Source organism: Ambystoma mexicanum, chromosome 10 (genome assembly GCF_040938575.1).
Source record: "Ambystoma mexicanum isolate Mex_15411 chromosome 10, UKY_AmexF1_1, whole genome shotgun sequence".
Taxonomy (NCBI): domain Eukaryota; kingdom Metazoa; phylum Chordata; class Amphibia; order Caudata; family Ambystomatidae; genus Ambystoma; species Ambystoma mexicanum.
In genome coordinates, this window is record NC_090932.1 from 478,496,384 (window position 1) to 478,514,922 (window position 18,539).

The window sequence follows — 18,539 nt, forward strand, 5'->3', positions numbered from 1 at the left end:
TGTTTTCAGAGTCTTGTGGGCTAAACTGGAATAAATCTCATATTTTAGATTGCATTGCAAAAATTCAGAGGGGAGAATTCTTACCCTAGTAGAGAGCAAAAATATGTGTGTGCTCGCTGGAACCTGGCTGTGGTACCCCTCTGGTTCGAGGCACACGCCACGGGCAAGAAGACAAACAGGTTCAGGTCTCAAAGGAGGTGTTGTAATTCTGAAATCGTAATCAAACCAAAGGTCGGTCTTTTATTGCATATTTTCAAAAGGGACAGTATTTTATTTGTATTGCATTGTCTTGGCAAAAATGTTAAATGAAAAATCTTTTTGTGATAAGGGAGCAACAAGGCACCTCAATTGTAAACCTCAGTGAAGATTGGCGACTTGTAAAATTTGACCGTTCTAGTTATTGGCTCCAATCTTACAGTCCCAAGTGGATGACAAAGTCTTCTGATTTTGTGTATCCTAGTGGATAAAATAGGGATAAGCTATGAGTTTGGATAAATGCTCTGGATTTGGATAAAATGCTACGCGGACAAAGGCATTTCTGTTTGAACCAATGCAGGCTCGTTTCTGTGGTGTTGTGTGCAGGTAATAATAAGCAGGTGCTCACCTTGCATACTTGTCCGTATTCTGTTCATGAAGTTCTGGTTTCAGTCCGATCAGTTTTGATCCGCCAACAATCTTTGTCTTAATGCCAGCAAGACAGAGATCCTACTCATTGGCACACCATCACCTTCCTTTCCCCTCACTCTCTGGCCGGCATCCCTTGGCCCTACTCCTATCCCCACGTTTTGATTCCACACTCTCCTTCTCCGCCCACATCGCTGATGTATCAAAAAAGTCAAACAACCTACTGCACCTCCTCAGACGTGTTCTTCCTTTCCTCTAATTCCCCCAGAAGCTCACTGTTTCCCAAGCTCTGGTTCTCTCTAAGTTGGACTATTGCAACAGCCTCTTTCTTAATCTACCTGTCTCTACTCTCCGCCATTTACAACTTATCCAGAACAGGACTGCAAGACTTGTCCTTGGTCTCAAGCCCTGGGATCGTATCTCTCCAGCTCTGAAATCTCTCCATTGGCTCCCAGTGGATGCAAGGATTAAATTCAAATCCCTCTGCATTGTCCACAAGGCTTTCTGGGGCCTGGGTCCAACATACCTTCAGCTATCCCTCTGCAAATACCTCCCATCTCGAGCACTCTGCTCTTCTACCTCTAACTCCATCAGGGTCAGTCGTTTCTCAAAGAAACAAGCTTGGGGTAGATCTCTGTCTTTGGCTGGGGCCTCCCTCTGGAACAGCCTCCCTGACACTCTAAAACTTGAGGAGAACCATCTCCAGTTCCTGAAGCACCTCAAAACCTTCCTCTTTGCTTCTGCCTTCTCCGCTCCTCTCCCCTGTTGATTCTAATCTCCCTCGGCACCATGCACCTAGCCACCCTCTGTCCTCTGTGCCCAGGTACCTGCTGATCTTGCCACCCTCACGCACTGCCTCCGGGCCACCCCCTGCACTGGGGTCTGTATCTGTACCCATACATCCCTCCCCTTTTCTTCCTGCTCTTTCAGACCTACATGGCCTGCTGCCATAAACCCAGCACTTGCCACTTGCTGGCTGCACTCCCATTGTTTGTTGCCTTTTTATTTATTATTTTATTATTATTTTTGTTTTTTCCTTCTCGCTCTGCACTCTCCTTTTGTTCCCCCTTCCATGCACTTCTCCCCTTACCCCTCTACCCTGCACTTGCACGTTCTCAATGTCACTGGGCCTAGTAAGATCGTTGTTTTTGTTCTCCCCTGTTCGCCTTCCCTTGCCTTGTCGCGCTCTGAAACACTTGTGTATGAGCACAATAGAAATAAAATATCAATATCAATATCAATATCAGTGAATTGGACGCGGTGGCCCTGCCATGGGTAATGAACCGCTAAGTGCGAGCCGTCTTTACGAAGGCTGATTCATGGTTTGGGTGTCACAAACAAAGGAACTGAGAGCAATGCCCTGTAATTCGCTGTAGAGGCGAGGGGTGCATCGGCTGAACCTGAGTGTGGTTGGTCAAAAAGCCAAAGACCCAGAAAAGCTACAGCTCGTTAATCATTGGATCAGAGCAGCGTCACTTGCTGCAGGAAGGCTAATTGCTTGCAGTCAAGCAAACTTTGGTCTGGCATTTGATAGGCTCACACTATGGCGATCCCCTGTGTACAATTAACATTAAAATATCAAGAGAATAGAATACAAAGTGTACATCACGTTAATTTGTAAAGACACAATTCCTAAGTTTAAAAAAAACTGATTAAAATAACAAATAGAAGAATACATTTTTTAGCACAATATGACAATTACAATTAAGCACAATGAACATTATTTCAATCAAGTGTTCCAATTTTTCACTTTTTCTTGATTATTTTGAATTACTCTAACTCCTCATTTTCCAATTTAAGTTCCTGTAAAAAGTTTCTAGTTGCATAACCCAACGATTTGGTTCTAATGTTGGTCAGTGCTAACATAGGTCCTCATTACACAGTAGGCGGTAAGGGTTAACGGTCACCGGTAAGGGTACCGGTGACCGTTAACCCTTACCACCTTATTACGAGGTCCTTTGCGGGTTGGTACTTTAACGCCTGCTTTTAGCAGGCGTTAAAAAACCAACCCGCAAAGGGACCTTGGTGCTAATTACGGTACCGCAATTTGCGGTACCGTAATTAGCGCCTTCACCATTCACATTATGCCCTATGGGGGCAAAAATGGGAATGGGAAAGGGCCTTGGTGAATGGGGAATTACCGCCCCCGCTAACCTTGGAGTAGGGGGTTAATTCCACCATCCACCAAGGCGGACGTGGTAAAATACCGGCGGCAACCATGGCGCTAATAGCGCCATGGTTACCGCCTACCGTGTAATGAGGCCAATAGTCTTCAAAATATTTCTTAAAATAATTAATTCTCAGTGACATTAGACTCTGACACTCTACCATTATATGTTTTAGTGTTTCTTCTATGTTTTGACAGAACCAACACATTTTATTTATTTGTTTAAGCAGATACCATCTTGCCATAACATCTCTAGTATGACACAAATTAAGTCAACGCACATTAATCCAGCACAATGAAGAGGACTGTGTGATTTTTTGAGATAATATTCCATTTCCCCATGACGTTTACTAACAAAAGGATTGTTTTTAAACTCTTTGTACTTGAGGCATTAACTCTAGTTTTAATCCAATCATTTTCCCACATTTTAACCTTAGCCCTTATAGGATTATCAAGCAATAATTCCTGAGTTAGATCTGCATCATGCATGGATTCCTGGACCTTCGATTTTCAAATTTTAATATATGAATCTTTGGAATTGTTAATATAGTTGGATAGAATAGATAGAAGTCCATTGTCTGCCCTTTCTGCCAAGCTTTCCGATATAGCAAACACATTTTCCATTTATAATTTGCATGGAGGGATATCAAGCCCTGCTCATGCCTCAATATAGCAATTGGGGTGGAAGAGGGGAACGTTACCATTCGTTTCCAGCATTGAACCTCCATTCTATCCCAAAAGCCATCTGGCTTTGATTGTTTGGTTTCTGCACCATACAATAGTATTGCCATTGCCTTCTGTTTATAGTAGATTAAGATTGGAATGACAGAGAATTTACAATATCTGGCATTGATGATAGAAGCTTGCAACGGTATTTGCTTCCATTTTAATCCTAGACTTATTTCATATGTTTAGTCTTTAGGATGGCTGTTTACATTGACACTTAGATAAATGTAAGCTGAGACTGTTTTTAATTCAATCTTATCTAATTGCCATCTTTTTGGCGCATTTCGCTGTCTTAAATTGCCAAATTGGATTATTTGGGTTTTCTTAGTATTAATTACTAACATGTTGTCACAAGCATATTTTTGTAGTGCTTCAAGCATATTGCCTAGGCCCCTCTGTGTTTTTGTGATGAGAATAAGATTATTAGCATATAATAGCCATTTCACCAACTCTCCTCCGATTTATTGGATGGGATGAGCAACCTGCGAATAATGGAAGGCGCTGGGGGGATTCAATAGTCCCAGAATATAGCAGTAGTGCTTATGTATTGGTTCCTGGTCAGATCAGCGGAGTCATGGTAGTGTTTAAAATTTGTTTGCTTTATTATTGCTTTTGCAATTTCACAAGGCAATTTAGAAACATCATAGTGGCGGCTAAGGACAGTCGTGGAAATTTGGTGAGTGCAAAAAGCCCTAGCGAATTTTCTGCATTTTCTAATTTTGACTTCGTCTTGGTGGTTTCTTAATATTTCATACATGATTTTGTAATTTTTTTTCCTTTGTTACCGTTGGAGAGGTACTTGATTCTATATCAGTTTTTAGTTGATCAATCTCTACAACAAGTCGTTTGTGAGTCCTATCGGCATGTTCGATTAGCAATTCCATCATTATTTTGGAACCCATGATCAAGTTCTCTTGCCATTTAGCTGCTAAATCAGCGTTATCTGGGTTGGTAAAGTCTGGAAAGATAATGATTCTCAATCCCCTTGGGATTTTCTCTTGTTCTAAGTAAGATTGGAGAGTAAATCTCTCCCAGAATTTATTTATTTCCTTGGTACGTAGTCGTTCTAGTTTGAGAAATTGTTGCCTTAGGTTGTCCGGCGCCCTTGGAGTGGGTGGAAAGGCATGTACTGTAGATCCGTTCGCAGAAAAGAGGTTTTTAGTGTCATTAATCCTTGATTCAAGATACTCAGCCAAGGTAGGCTTGGGTGCTGCGGAGGTCAGGTCCCTGAGTTTGGGTTTGCAGTTGATTGGATTTGTCTGGGTCGGGACTCCCTACCTTCCGCGCACCTTTCTTTAGGGACACTTAGTAAGTCAACCCTCAGCCTTGCTCCTGGTTCGTCTGGGGACCAACTCCAGGGTTCCCAATTGGATAAATGATTGGATGGGATGACCAACCTGCAGATAGTGGAAGGCGCCAGAGGGATTCAATAGTCCCAGAATATAGCAGTAGCGCTTAGGTATTGGTTCCTGGTCAGATCAGAGGACTCATGGTAGTGTTTGAAATTTGTTTGCTTTATTATTGCTTTTGGAATTCCACAAGGCAATTTAGAAACATCATAGTGGCGGCTAAGGCCAGTCGTGGAAATTTGGTGAGTGCAAACAGCCCTTGCAAATTTTCTGCATTCCATGGCTGAGTATCGAGGGGGAGTATCTCAAGGGCGCCGGACAGTCTAAGGCAAAACATTTCTCAAACTAGAACGACTATGTACCAAGGAAATAAATAAATTCTGGGAGAGATTTACTCTCCAATCTTACCTTGAACAAGAGAAAATCCCGAGGGGATTGAGAATCATTATCTTTCCAGACTTTACCAACCCAGATGATGCTGATTGAGCAGTTAAATGGGAAGAGGTCTTGATCATGGGTTCCAAAATAATGATGGAATTGCTAATCGAACATGCCGACAGGGCTCACAAACGACTTGTTGTAGAGATTGATGAACTAAAAACTGATATAGAATCAAGTACCTCTCCAACGGCAACAAAGGAAAAAAATTACAAAATCATGTATGAAACATTAAGAAACCACCAAGACGAAGTCAAAATCAGAAAATGCAGAAAATTCGCGAGGGCTGTTTGCACTCACCAAATTTCCACGACTGGCCTTAGCAGCCACTATGATGTTTCTAAATTGCCTTGTGGAATTGCAAAAGTAATAATAAAGCAAACACATTTTAAACACTACCATGACTCCTCTGAACTGACTAAGAACCAATACCTAAGCGCTACTGCTATATTCTGGGACTATTGAATCCCCCAGCGCCTTCCACTATCCCCAGGTTGGTCATCCCATCCAATCATTTAGCCAATTGGGAACCCTGGAGTTGGTCCCCAGACGAACAAGGAGCAAGGCTGCGCGTTGACTTACCAAGTGTCCCTAAAGAAAGGTGCGCGGAAGGTAGGGAGTCCAAACCCAGACAACTCCAATCAACTGCAAACCCAAACTCAGGGACCTGACCTCTGCAGCACCCAAGCCTACCATGGCTGAGTATCTTGAATCAAGGATTAATGACACTAAAAACATCTTTTCTGCGAAAGGATCTACAGTGCATGCCTTTCCACCCACTCCAAGGGCGCCGGAAAATCTAAGGCAACAATTTCTCAAACTAGAATGACTATGTACCAAGGAAATAAATACATTCTGGGAGAGATTTACTCTCCAATCTTACCTTGAACAAGAGAAAATCCAGAGGGGATTGAGAATCATTATCTTTCCAGACTTTACCAACCCAGATGACGCTGATTTAGCAGCTAAATGGGAAGAGAACTTGATCATTGGTTCCAAAATAATGATGGAATTGCTAAACGAACATGCCGACAGGGCTCACAAATGACTTCTTGTAGAGATTGATCAACTAAAAACTGATATAGAATCAAGTACCTCTCCAACGGCAACAAAGGAAAAAAAAATACAAAATCATGCATGAAAAATTAAGAAACCACCAAGACGAAGTCAAAATCAGAAAATGCAGAAAATTCGCAAGGGCTGTTTGCACTCACCAAATTTCCACGACTGGCCTTAGCCGCCACCATGATGTTTCTAAATTGCCTTGTGGAATTGCAAAAGCAATAATAAACAAACAAATTTTAAACACTACCATGACTCCTCTGATCTGACCAGGAACCAATACCTAAGCGCTACTGCTATATTCTGAGACTATTGAATCCCCCAGCGCCTTACACTATCCACAGGTTGGTCATCCCATCCAATCATTTAGCAAATTGGGAACCCTGGAGTTGGTCCCCAGACGAACCAGGAGCAAGGCTGCGGGTTGATTTACTAAGTGTCTCTAAAGAAAGGTGCGCGGAAGGTATTGAGTCCCGACCCAGACAACTCCAATCAACTGCAAACCCAAACTCAGGGACCTGACCTCTGCAGCACCCAAGCCTACCATGGCTGAGTATCTTGAATCAAGGATTAATGACACTAAAAACCTCTTTTCTGCTAAAGGATCTACTGTACATGCCTTTCCCCCCACTCCAAGGGTGCCGGACAATCTAAGGCAACAATTTCTCAAACTAGAACGACTATGTACCAAGGAAATAAATAAATTATGGCAGAGATTTACTCTCCAATCTTACCTTGAACAAGAGAAAATCCCGAGGGGAGTGAGAATCATTATTTTTCCAGACTTTACCAACCCAGATGACGCTGATTTAGCAGCTAAATGGGAAGAGAATTTGATCATGGGTTCCAAAATAATGATGGAATTCCTAATCGAACATGCCGACAGGGCTCACAAACGACTTGTTGTAGAGATTGATGAACTAAAAACTGTTATAGAATCAAGTACCTCTCCAACGGCAAAAAAGGAAAAAAATTACAAAATCATGCATGAAATATCAAGAAACCACCAAGACGAAGTCAAAATCAAAAAATGCAGAAAATTTGCAAGGGCTGTTTGCACTCACCAAATTTCCACGACTGGCCTTAGCCGCCACTATGATGTTTCTAAATTGCCTTGTGGAATTGCAAAAGCAATAATAAAGCAAACAAATTTTAAACACTACCATGACTCCTCTGATCTGACCAGGAACCAATACCTAAGCGCTACTGCTATATTCTGGGACTATTGAATCCCCCCAGCGCCTTCCACTGTCCGCAGGTGGGTCATCCCATCCAATCATTTAGCAAATTGGGAACCCTGGAGTTGGTCCCCAGACGAACCAGGTGCAAGGCTGCAGGTTGACTTACCAAGTGTCCCTAAAGAAAGGTGCGCGGAAGGTAGGGAGTCCCGACCCAGACAACTCCAACCAACTGCAAACCCTCCACCCAATTTAGGTGCATCAGTGATAACATTAGCAAATACCAAGCCTTTGTCAGAAATATAGAAATTAAAGAGGCCTGAAGCCAATATACAACCTAGCTTCAGCCCCCTCCAAGTCTGTATAGAATTGGACAGTGTACCGTCTTGACTCAATCTTATTTGAATTTGTGTGTCTTGATAGAATTCTATCAACCATTTCAAAATGTTCCAGGGACAATTTTGTCCATCAGCTTCCGAAATAATAACTCCCTTGGCACTGAGTCAAAGGTGGTCCGAAAGTCTACGAACGCTAGGTACAGTGGCTGCTTTTTTGTTATTCTGGGCTTTAATGGAATTTAAAGTTAACAAATTGATGCTTGTTCCTAGGCCCGCTATAAAATCAGTTTGATATGGGTCTCGAAGGTTTCTTATCGTTAGCCACTGATTGAATTCTTTCAGGAACATCCCCGCAAATATTTTTCCTGGACAGTCAAGTAAGGCAATGGGCCTTTATGAGTTAGGATCTTTTCTATCCCCTTCTTAAACAGAGGAATAATTATTGATTGTTTCCATGATGTAGGGAGTTGACCCATAGCCAAGACTTTAGTGAATATTTTTCCAAAATTGATGCCCATATGTCTGGGTGCTTTTTGAGCATGCTATTGTCAAGGCCATCTGGCCCGGATGCTCGCGTAAGATTTAACTTGGAGATGTAATGTAAAAGATCAGCTCGATCAATGTTTATTGTGTGGTTCCACTTTCCCTTATCTATATTAAAATTACCTTCAGGGAAGGGAGCTTGATAAATTCTCCTGTAGTATTTACTCCATGTTCTTTCCGAAACAGGGTTCAATTGTGTCGATGGTTGCGACTGAAATGTGGCTTCATTCAACAGCACCCATATGTCGGCCGAAGATTTTGTTGACATACGCCTTTGCAGTTGCTCGCTGTCTTGTTGAAACTGGTGAGCTTTCTGCCCTCATAAGCAGTTCTTGTATTGTGATTTAAGATGTTTAGTTTGGATCACTCCATCCAATAGGGGAAGATGCTTTAGTTCACGGATAGATCTTTTTAAAGCTGTTTTTTTGTCTTTTAGTACCCATGTCTTTCAGTACCCAATCAAAAACATGCATGTTTTTATGACCACATTTTCGAAAATGACTCATTATCTGCACATATTTTTGCATAGAAGTTATATAGCAATTTCCTTGAGTAGTGGCCAGGGAGTTATCAAAATCGATCAGCATTGTTTCTGACCATCTAAGATGATTTCTCCCATTGCTAGCCATGATTTGGCCACAATATGGATTTTTTTCTTTTATATTGCTTATCATTTCCCATGTCCACGACAAACAGAGTTGACTATAATCACTATGCTTGTGTGATTGTATGACGAGGGAGTCTACTAAATTTAAGAATTCACGATTTGTGTAAATATAATCAATTGTGCCTTCGAAGACCCTCTTTGCCAAGTGTGCTGGGCAGGGTTGTACCCTTCCACAGCATCATTAAGCATAATGTATTGCCTTTCTTTCATTAGCTTACTCCTATTTCTTCTGGTTTCCATTGGCTATTTGGGGTAGAGGTCAGATGTATATTCAGATCTCCCACAATCATGACAAAGTTTACATTCGATTCCAACAATATGTTAAGTATTGTTTCCATATGTGTAAAAAACACATCCAGCATGAGCTGAGCTCTGCCCCAGTATACGTTTATTAATATCATTGAGTATTTATCTTTTTCAAGCCTTACCACTTGGATGTAATGTGTTGGAGACTTACATGGGAACACGTTGAAGTTCTTAGAGAGTTTGGTTGCAATCAGCAATCCTGCCAGCTGCACCTCCTCAGAGGTATTCTTCCTTTCCTTTCCTTCCCGCAGAAGCTCACTGTCTCCAGAGTTCTGGTTCTCTCCAGGCTGGACTACTGCAACAGCCTCTTTCTAAATCTGACTGCTTCTACGCCCTGTGCAACTCATCCAGAACAGGACTGCAGGACTTGTCCTTGGCCTCAAGCCCAGGGATTGTATGTCTCCAGGACTGAAATCTCTGCACTGGCTCCCAGTGGCTGCGAGGTTTAAGTTCCAAACCCTCTGCATCATCCACAAGGTTGTCTGGGGCCTTGGGCCTCCATACCTTCAACTCTCTCTTCCTAAATGTTTTCCCTCTTGAGCTCTTCGCTCATCTGCCTCCAATGCCCTCAGGGTCAGTCGCTTCTCCAAGCAACGAATGGGCAGTAGATCTCTCTCTTCGACTGGGGCTTGGCAACTGCTGTGACCTTCTGGGCAATGTTGTTCCATGTTGCAGTCTGCCGCTGCCGACTGGTCTTTCTTTGCCTGGCTCCATACAGCTCCTCACAGTGGGTCACTACGTCATCTGTGAGGAGCACAAGCTCATCCTTACTAAATTTGGGCTTTCTGATGCGATGGTCTTCAGTGCTGAATGTCTGCAGGAAGTGGTGATATTTAATGGATTGTGTTTTTCAAAATGACCAACTCAATGCTTCCCGTTCCAGCGGTGACGTTATTTCCGCTGGCGCTAATAGCGTCGGGTTCACCAGCGGTAGCACTATTAGCACCGGTTTTTGGCTGGTAGTCCTTATTTCGGTACTTTGACCGCCTGGCACCAATAGCATTACTGTCAGAGTCAGGGGCGTGTGCAGGCCAGGTTGTGATTATACCGCCAAGCGACCCGGCGTTAATGCTATTGGTACCCGGCAGTCATGCGCTTATTTAGCGCCAAACTTGTGATGAGACCAATGGTAACATAAGTATCCTTAATCACTGTCATCGTGATTATGGTGAATATTTGGTCTTGAGTGAAAATATCTTTTTAGCTTTATTAAATTAACAGAAGATAGATATAGAATGACTAATTGGACAGCTTTGGGGGATGGAAGTCCCTCCCAGTTGGTAGTTTTATTTTGGGAGGGAAAAGGGCTTGGGGTTGTGTGTGTGTGTGTCTGTCTGTCTGTATGTCTGTATGCCTTTGTGGGGAAGAAGGGGAATGCTTGCGACGGGGAAAGAAGGGAGAGAGGGTGGGGTAGGGGGAGCTGCTATATGTAGATGTGCATGCGTGTAAGTGTGTCTCTGGTGGGGGGTTGTGGGGAATTCTTTGGGCAAGGAAGGCAAGCTGGTGAAAAGGAAAAAGTGCCTCTGGGTGTGAAATCACTGATTGCTACAAAGTCCCACAACCACAAGAGAGGGTGGTGGTGGGGTGGATGGGGGCTAGATTCCTGTGTGTTTGGGGGGAAAGCACCCAGATATGTTATAATTGCGCAAGGAACAGATGCACATACACACTTACTGCTTTTAGATCAAGTGGCTGAAGGCCCATCTCTTTAAGAGAGTTTTAGTTCACCAGGAACTGCTTTAGCTGGTTTATAGCTGCAATAAAAGCAATAGGTTTCAAAAGATTGTTCAGAAAGCACAGAGCTAGCTATGACGAATCTAGCGAAGTTTCACTGGTTCCCCAGTGAAAGCCCCCCCTCATATAGCCAGGGAAAGGCAGAAGATACCTGACTCTGACCCTAGGGGTGGCTATCTGTGGGAAGACCACATATGGGGAAATAGGCCACAGGAGAATGGAGTAGACTCACTAGATAGAACATGGTAACCGATTCTCCATTAGAGCGTCATAGCTCATTCTGGACTCCCCAAATCTCCATGGCATGTTGTCATATCAAATAAGAATATCCTATCAGGGATACTATGCTCTATTGTAAAAGCTTGTTAACCAACCCACTTGTTCCAAATGAATATTCACCTGTTAGTGAAATTGACTTTTTGTATTTAAAACAGAACACTGAGACGAGAAAGAGGACTATAGTGGTGAGGATTACTGGAGCCGGCGAGCAACAGACATGATTTAGTTGTTGTGAGCATGTGATAGGTGCTGAGACATTTAAAAGCACCAAACAGCTTGGAAGAAAGAGAATAACTGCTTGTGATGTTGGGTAAATCGACAGAAGTAAGCTGCAGAGTCGAGCTGGGAAGTGCCTTGAGATGCTGTCCAAGGAAGCTTAGAAGTCGAAGGTTAGCCACAGAAGTGCTGTAAGCAGAGGAAGCTGCTGGAGGGAAATGGAGGTACTGCAGGAAGCGCAGAGTGGAAGTGATGCCTGCCAGACCCGACGGCTGACTGAAGAAGGAATCGGAGAGCACAAAGGTCCTGGAAGCACCTGCATGAAGCCGCGGCCAACTGAGAGAGGTTGTGAGGCGCTTCAGCAGGTATACGACACACCAATAAGGGTAAATTATAGGAACAGGGGAAGACCGAACAGGGAAGTAGGGCCTGAGTGACATTTGCCAAGAAAGCATGAAGTAAATGAGATAGGGTCTGAGACCCAGAGCATTATGGAAAACATATAAAAGTTGAGAACTGTGTGACTGAGGAAAGTAAAGGAAGGTTGTGTGTAATCAAGCAAGCCCTGGCAGAAGAGTGTACCAGGTGCCGAGAACTGCAGATCAGGAACCCGAAAGAAATGGTGTGAAGCCCAGACAATTGAGGCCCAGTATGGGAGTGCTCTGGACTACAGGAGAAAAGTCTGGGGGTCACCCTCAGTGTTGTCAAAATCAAGAGTTTATGCATATTAAGATGTCTTGGCAGGAGGGTATACCAGGTGAAGAGATGAAGCAAAACCTGGAGTGTGTGGAAATTAGGGAAAGGGAGATTGTCTCCTTCCCTGTTGGAATTGTGAACTGTGTACACTGTGAAAAGGCGAAGATCCATACTTCTTGGAAGTGGAAATTGTTGGAAATGTAAATGAAATTCAGGCGAAAGCCCCCTGAAGTTGGTGAAACTATATATTGTTGATTTGGTAAAGTTACAATGAAAGTCAAGGAAAGTCCCATACCCCTTGAGAGTGGAAAACATTGGATGTATAAAGGTGCTTAGGGGAAGGGAAACCCCCTGAGTTGTGAACTGTATCAGTGAAAAAGTCAATGGATGACCCTTCCCCCTTGAGAGCGGAAACTATTGAATGTTAAAAGAAATCAGGGGAAGAGAAGCCCCCTGAAACTAGTGAAACTTTGTTTGTTGATGAAGTGTGGAAAGACAATGGAAGATCCATACCCCTTGATATTGGATACCAATGAAAGCGTGAAGAAACTCAAGGAGAAGGAAATCCCCTCTGAGATTGATGGAACAGGATTTGTTTAATTTTCACTTTTAGAACTATAAGTTGGAATTGTGGAAAATAGCTGCAGGAGGGCAGCTGGAAAACATTCCTGTTCACTTTATATTCATATTAGCATGTGAGGGACAGGTTAGGATTTCGGACACAAGACAGAGGACATTTTACTTTGGGACATTCTGACATTAGTTAACTCTGCTGAGGCAGGGAACATCCTTGTAAAGTTAGGGAGCAATAGGATTTCATCCAACCCACTTCTTTTCCTTGTTACTAAAAGTTTATAGCACCCAAAATAATGTTGGACTCTTACTCCTGATCCCTTACATAGCTCAAGGAATCCTTAGGATGATGTTTTTTTGGGTGGGGAGGTGCAAGCGGTTGAGTGGGAATAGCCATAGCGCTTGCTTGGCCTTGGATGATCAAAGGGTGGGTAAAAGAAAAAAAACACCAGATTTTTTCCAGTTAAAATGTCATCTGTCGACTATCTTCACTTCCCATGACAATTGTTTCAGCTTGTGGGCAGCTCTTTCAGTAGCACCTAGTAAGCCCAAACTTAAATTGTGGGTAATGTATACATGTAAGCAATTTGTGCATCCAGAGAATCACATTTTGTTATATGTAATGCCTTGACAGGAACAATTTTGTATATGGTGCAAAAGGTTTCATTATGAGTACACACAAACATTTCTTTACGTCTTTGTACATAATACATTCAACTCTGCCACAGTTGATGCGGATAATCAGGGGAGACGTTTGCGAAGTAATACAAACATTGCACCACTTAAAAAGTGCTTACCTTCTGGTACCAAGGCGATAACGGGGTGTCTTTGAACAGTTCTTCAAAACTCAAAGGAAAAATTTTGACATTTTTCACAGAAGCCAGCAGCAACAAGGCAGTGTAATTTGAGTTTATATTTATGGATATTTCATTGGTGAGCCCTTTCATGAGGAAGTATACCGTTTTGTTGGGGTATGTCCGAGCAGCTGACTCCACAGAACATGCCACAAGAGATGGTGGAAACATTCTATCTGTCGTCTCAATGAAGAATATGCCAGATTCTTTGGGCATCTCCAGCGTGATTGGCAGAGGATCAGTAATCCTGATGCCTGTTGGTTTGGGATTTTGTTTGTGGGTTGTCCGCCAGTAGATAAATGAAAAACTCAGAACCATAAGCAACAGAGCAAGAGATTTAAGCCACATGTTCATCTCTTGATGAGTTTTCTGAAAGACCCACTAAAATAAAGACAAGATCAATTTAAAATGTAAATCAAATGTTTAAATGACCAACTAAAGATTTTGTATTTCAAAGCAGAATATTGTACTCCTTGCACAAGTACATAACATACAAATAAAACAACACACCTAATGCATCATTCTGCTAAAAACTGTTGACAAAATGCTGAAATATTTAGTGTAACACATTATCTCTTCATTGATAAACATATGATTGATCAAATGTGTTATCTTTGTTTAAGGATCCTTTCAAATCTCATATTTACTGCTCTTGGTGTAGTGATCAATTATGACTGGGTATTTCAATCCATGTTCTTTCAGTGACATATCTTACATAAACTATGAATGCAGTCATGCACACATCTCTCCCTTTACTCCTAACCTGGCAGGGTTGCTGGCTTTCAGCTGTGCTATCATCCCAACTAGCTTCATATTAGCACAAACTTTATATAGAGCATATCCCATGCAGCTAGTCCCACTTATCTTTTCTTCAGGAACAATGTTAGGGTCTTTGTGGATCAATAAGAGATGATAAGCTTTTGAGAAAGAGGCTGTGACCACAGAAGCAGCTATGGGAGTTTCACAATGCAGTGTGAGCTTTGATTATAGGTTTTTGCAGTACATGCACCACAAGGCTTGATACATGGAAGACTTGTGTACAGGCACCTTATAAATGCCATATCATATCATATCATTGATTCCCATGCATACTGATGGGACAGGAGCAATGGTACATGCCAGGAAGAGATAATAATAATAATAATAATAATAATAATAATAATAATAATAATAATAATAATAATAATAATAATGTGTAAAGGGATGAGTCAATCCAACTGGGGTATCAAATTCATGATGTAAAGAATTGTCCGGTTGGCATGGGTACAGCATTGCTCTCGAGCTCTCGAGCTATCTTCCATTCTGTCTCTTTGTTTGAATAACAAGCATGAAGTCCACAATCAAAAACGTGAGCTAATTCTGGGTTCAAAGTCCAGACTCTGAGCTTCAGCCAGAAACTCTTTGAACAGAAACTCTCGTGCATGGAGCTTGTGCCGCAGTCAGTCCGGAGACTTCACTGGGGCTTTCTGGGAAAGGAAAAAGTGAGCAGTGTGCTGAATGCTAGTTGAGGCACACCCCAGTCAGAGCAGTTGAAATCAACAGATGAAAACTAGGCTTTGGAGTCAGGAGGCTATGGGTTAAAGAAAGACACAAAGGAGGAGTACATCTTTCAAATCTGTGAACTCGTCAGAACAGACTGAATGCTCTCATGTGCATGTGCTAGTATGTCTATGCCCTTTGTGATTTTCCTTAAATAATGCTATGGTATTAAGAGGGCATATCTGTGGAGAATGGTGCCACATTACGGCCTGGTGGATGCTTACACTAAGAGACAGGTGGCACCATTCGATCAGGCAGGGATTGGCCTGTTTTTATTTTTCATGTTCACAATACTATCATTGTCTCCTCCTCGCACTCATTCATCAATTCATCATACATTTCTGCAATGCCTTGCACTGATTAAGTGTTTATTATTGTCTTTTTATCAGAAATATTATGATTATTTGTATTATTCTCCTTTCCACCCTCACTCCCTCCCTCAAATTGCATGGTGGTGCTGTTTTATGGGGAGAGGGAGGAAACAGACATCAGGCAAGGAAAGTTGGCTCAGATGGCATTCCTGTATCATTTTAAAACTGTAACATTCTGAGTTCTGAAAGATACTGCTGTTTATGAGACCTCATGTTAACCATGTGTCGAATCCTCATGGAATTTCGGTTCAGATCGAACGCACACAGTTTTCATAAGATACATATTTTAAAAAGAGCCAATCTGATGGCTACAAATACAATATGACCACTGATCACACAGACATAAAATAAATATTGTATTAAGAAAGGTTTGTGGGGGCCTATTCATACTTGAACAGGAAAATAAAAAAGAAGACATGCTGGGAATACTCTTCAAGCAACTTCAAACATCCACTAAGGTAAATGTGCAACCTCAATTGTTACTAAAACAACCCATATGAAAACACCACTCTTGTGTTTAATAACTAAATATTTTGTATACTAAACTCGTAAATCAAGAAACAAACACAAAATCCGAATCAATAGCCACTATTTGCTTACTGTATGGTACATGCATGCGTATGTCCATCCTTTGTCAGTTCACCCTAAAAACAAAATTACATATTCTTTCTTCTTGCAGTTTCAACACATTTTCATCAGTCCTTTAATCATTGCATTTCCTGTGAATTCCACATGTTTAGCCTGTGTCCTCTTCTGAGGCTCGGAGGTCGTCTAGCATGACACATTCCTTCTCCTTTTGGTGATATAGGATATTATTTCAGAGGTTAGACAGTCACCAACCGAAAGAATGACCTATCACATGATTAAGATACAACTAAATGAAATGAGGCACTTGATGTGTGCAATGTGACATACATGATTCTTGCGAAAAAAAGTTGGTGCACTAAATTAATTATTCATGTCTCAGTCTCGAATGTTACAGTGTTCCACAACATGAGTGCTCATATACTCATGCCTCACCTACATGGGCCATGAATGCACGTGGACCATGTACACAATTTTCTATGTGCACATCTCTGGGAAAATAGAAATACACACAAGGGCTCAAATACCTCTGATGTCTGCTTATGTCAGAATTATTTAATGTAGTTCTGTCCACCTAGTACTATGCAACATGCCCACTTAACTGATTGCTTTCAATGTTATCGTGAATGCCATAAAACAATACCCTTTTCGGAGAACGTGTAATACATTTGTCTTGTTAGGGCTAAACCGTCCTTAACAGGGGCCGTCACTTGTTTACAAGAGAGAAATTGCAAGTGTCTATAACTGAAAACAAAAGTAAAGTCACTGTAGAGGGGCTAACTCTCTAACGCTAGCATGGGATTGCAGAGGAGCTTTTGTGACTTATAACCCTGGTTTCCACCCCCAGTGCCAAGGCCTTTTTTGGTGATTTTGGTATTTCGCCATTCAATGCCTTCTAACGTTTGCTGTTTCATTAACCCCTTAAGTGCCAAGGACGAAGTATCTCGTCCTTGGCAACAGGGTGGTAATCCCAAGGACGCAATACCTCGCCCTTGGCACTTAAGGGGTTAAAAATACTTTTATTTTTCCAATCTGAGGGTCAAGGCTTGGTGTCAGGGAAGTGATTCTGAGCAAACATATCTACACACAAATATTTTGACACACACATTTTCTGCATGGGAAGTCATTGCATTATGCATGACATCATCGTGTATACACATAAATGTGTGACATCATTGTGTAATGTCACCATATATTAATGCCATCTTGTCAAATTGTAGACAACCAAATGTAAAGTGGCATTCCAACTACTACTACTCTGCTGCTCTGATTATTGAGGTTCACGCCTAAACAATACAACTAATGAGTGGTAACTAATTACCTTCGCTTTGCAAAACTAATTTACATAAATAGAACTACTTTCCTAGGTAATAGGATTCTCTGGTACAGCTTTGTCAGGATCCAGGTACACTGTCAGTGGAAACTGTGGAGTTGGAGGAAGGCACAGGGGCACATCTATAGACTGGATTGCCAGAGATTGTGAAAGCCATGAGGAGTTGGCTTTCATAAAAGGTTAACAGTGCAGAAGGAACACTCTTGGAGTTCAGAGTTACTTTAAAATAATGTATTGAGGGAGGCTGAGCAGCTTTGCAGCTGTTGGAGTTCCTGTTTTTGAGGAGGATTCATTTGTTGTTGCTCTTGAGGTCCTCTGAGATTGCAGCTTCTTGGCTTCAGTCTAATGAGGATCCCAGTCTTAGTGAGAGACTCTTACGTTTTCTCTGTATCATTCATGGACTTTGGAGATGCTGAGCTGCCAGTTACATTGTCTCCATTTTTGATGAGGCAGGCACAATGGAAGGAGGAACAGCAGTGTTTGTTACTTTGCTCATGTTCCAGTACTGTGTGGTAGAGAATTCTGAAGGGCTTGATACTTGAGTCCTCGGTTTGGAGGGAAAAAAAAGTGTCTTGTTACATATTCCACACCTGTGTGGAATGACACATTGTGAAATATCTATTACATGCTACTTGCAGAATGTAAACATGGATGTGATTGGTCGAGGAGCTAGCTTCTTTATGGAGGATCGTCACCATTTAAATATATACTGAACTCGGTGCAAATTAATTATAAATGGAATATAACTAACCCAGTGGACTTTGAGAGGGCTATGACCTCTTCCCAATTTCAATGGAAGGGATTAGGGGTCTGCAAGTGAACACCCAAAAGGTAGAGTTAACCTCTGGCTTGATTTAGGTTTCCTGCCTTCATTTACTATTTTCTGTTTCTATTTATGCATATCAATAGAAGGAAACACTATTGCCCAAATTATTCTTGTGCTAAATGGAAAAATGAATGA

At 41.9% G+C, this 18,539-nt stretch overlaps 1 protein-coding gene across 1 annotated transcript in view; it reads right to left on the bottom strand.

The window, feature by feature from the left end:
• The window catches only part of LOC138492893 (alpha-1,4-N-acetylglucosaminyltransferase-like), a 218,235-nt gene extending 204,137 nt beyond the window's left edge, over positions 1 to 14,098 (bottom strand). The window contains exon 1 of the mRNA XM_069620206.1: positions 13,694 to 14,098. Within this exon, the coding sequence (XP_069476307.1) occupies positions 13,694 to 14,098 (405 nt within the window). The remainder of the gene's footprint in view (positions 1 to 13,693) is intronic.
• Positions 14,099 to 18,539: the final 4,441 nt, after the last annotated feature.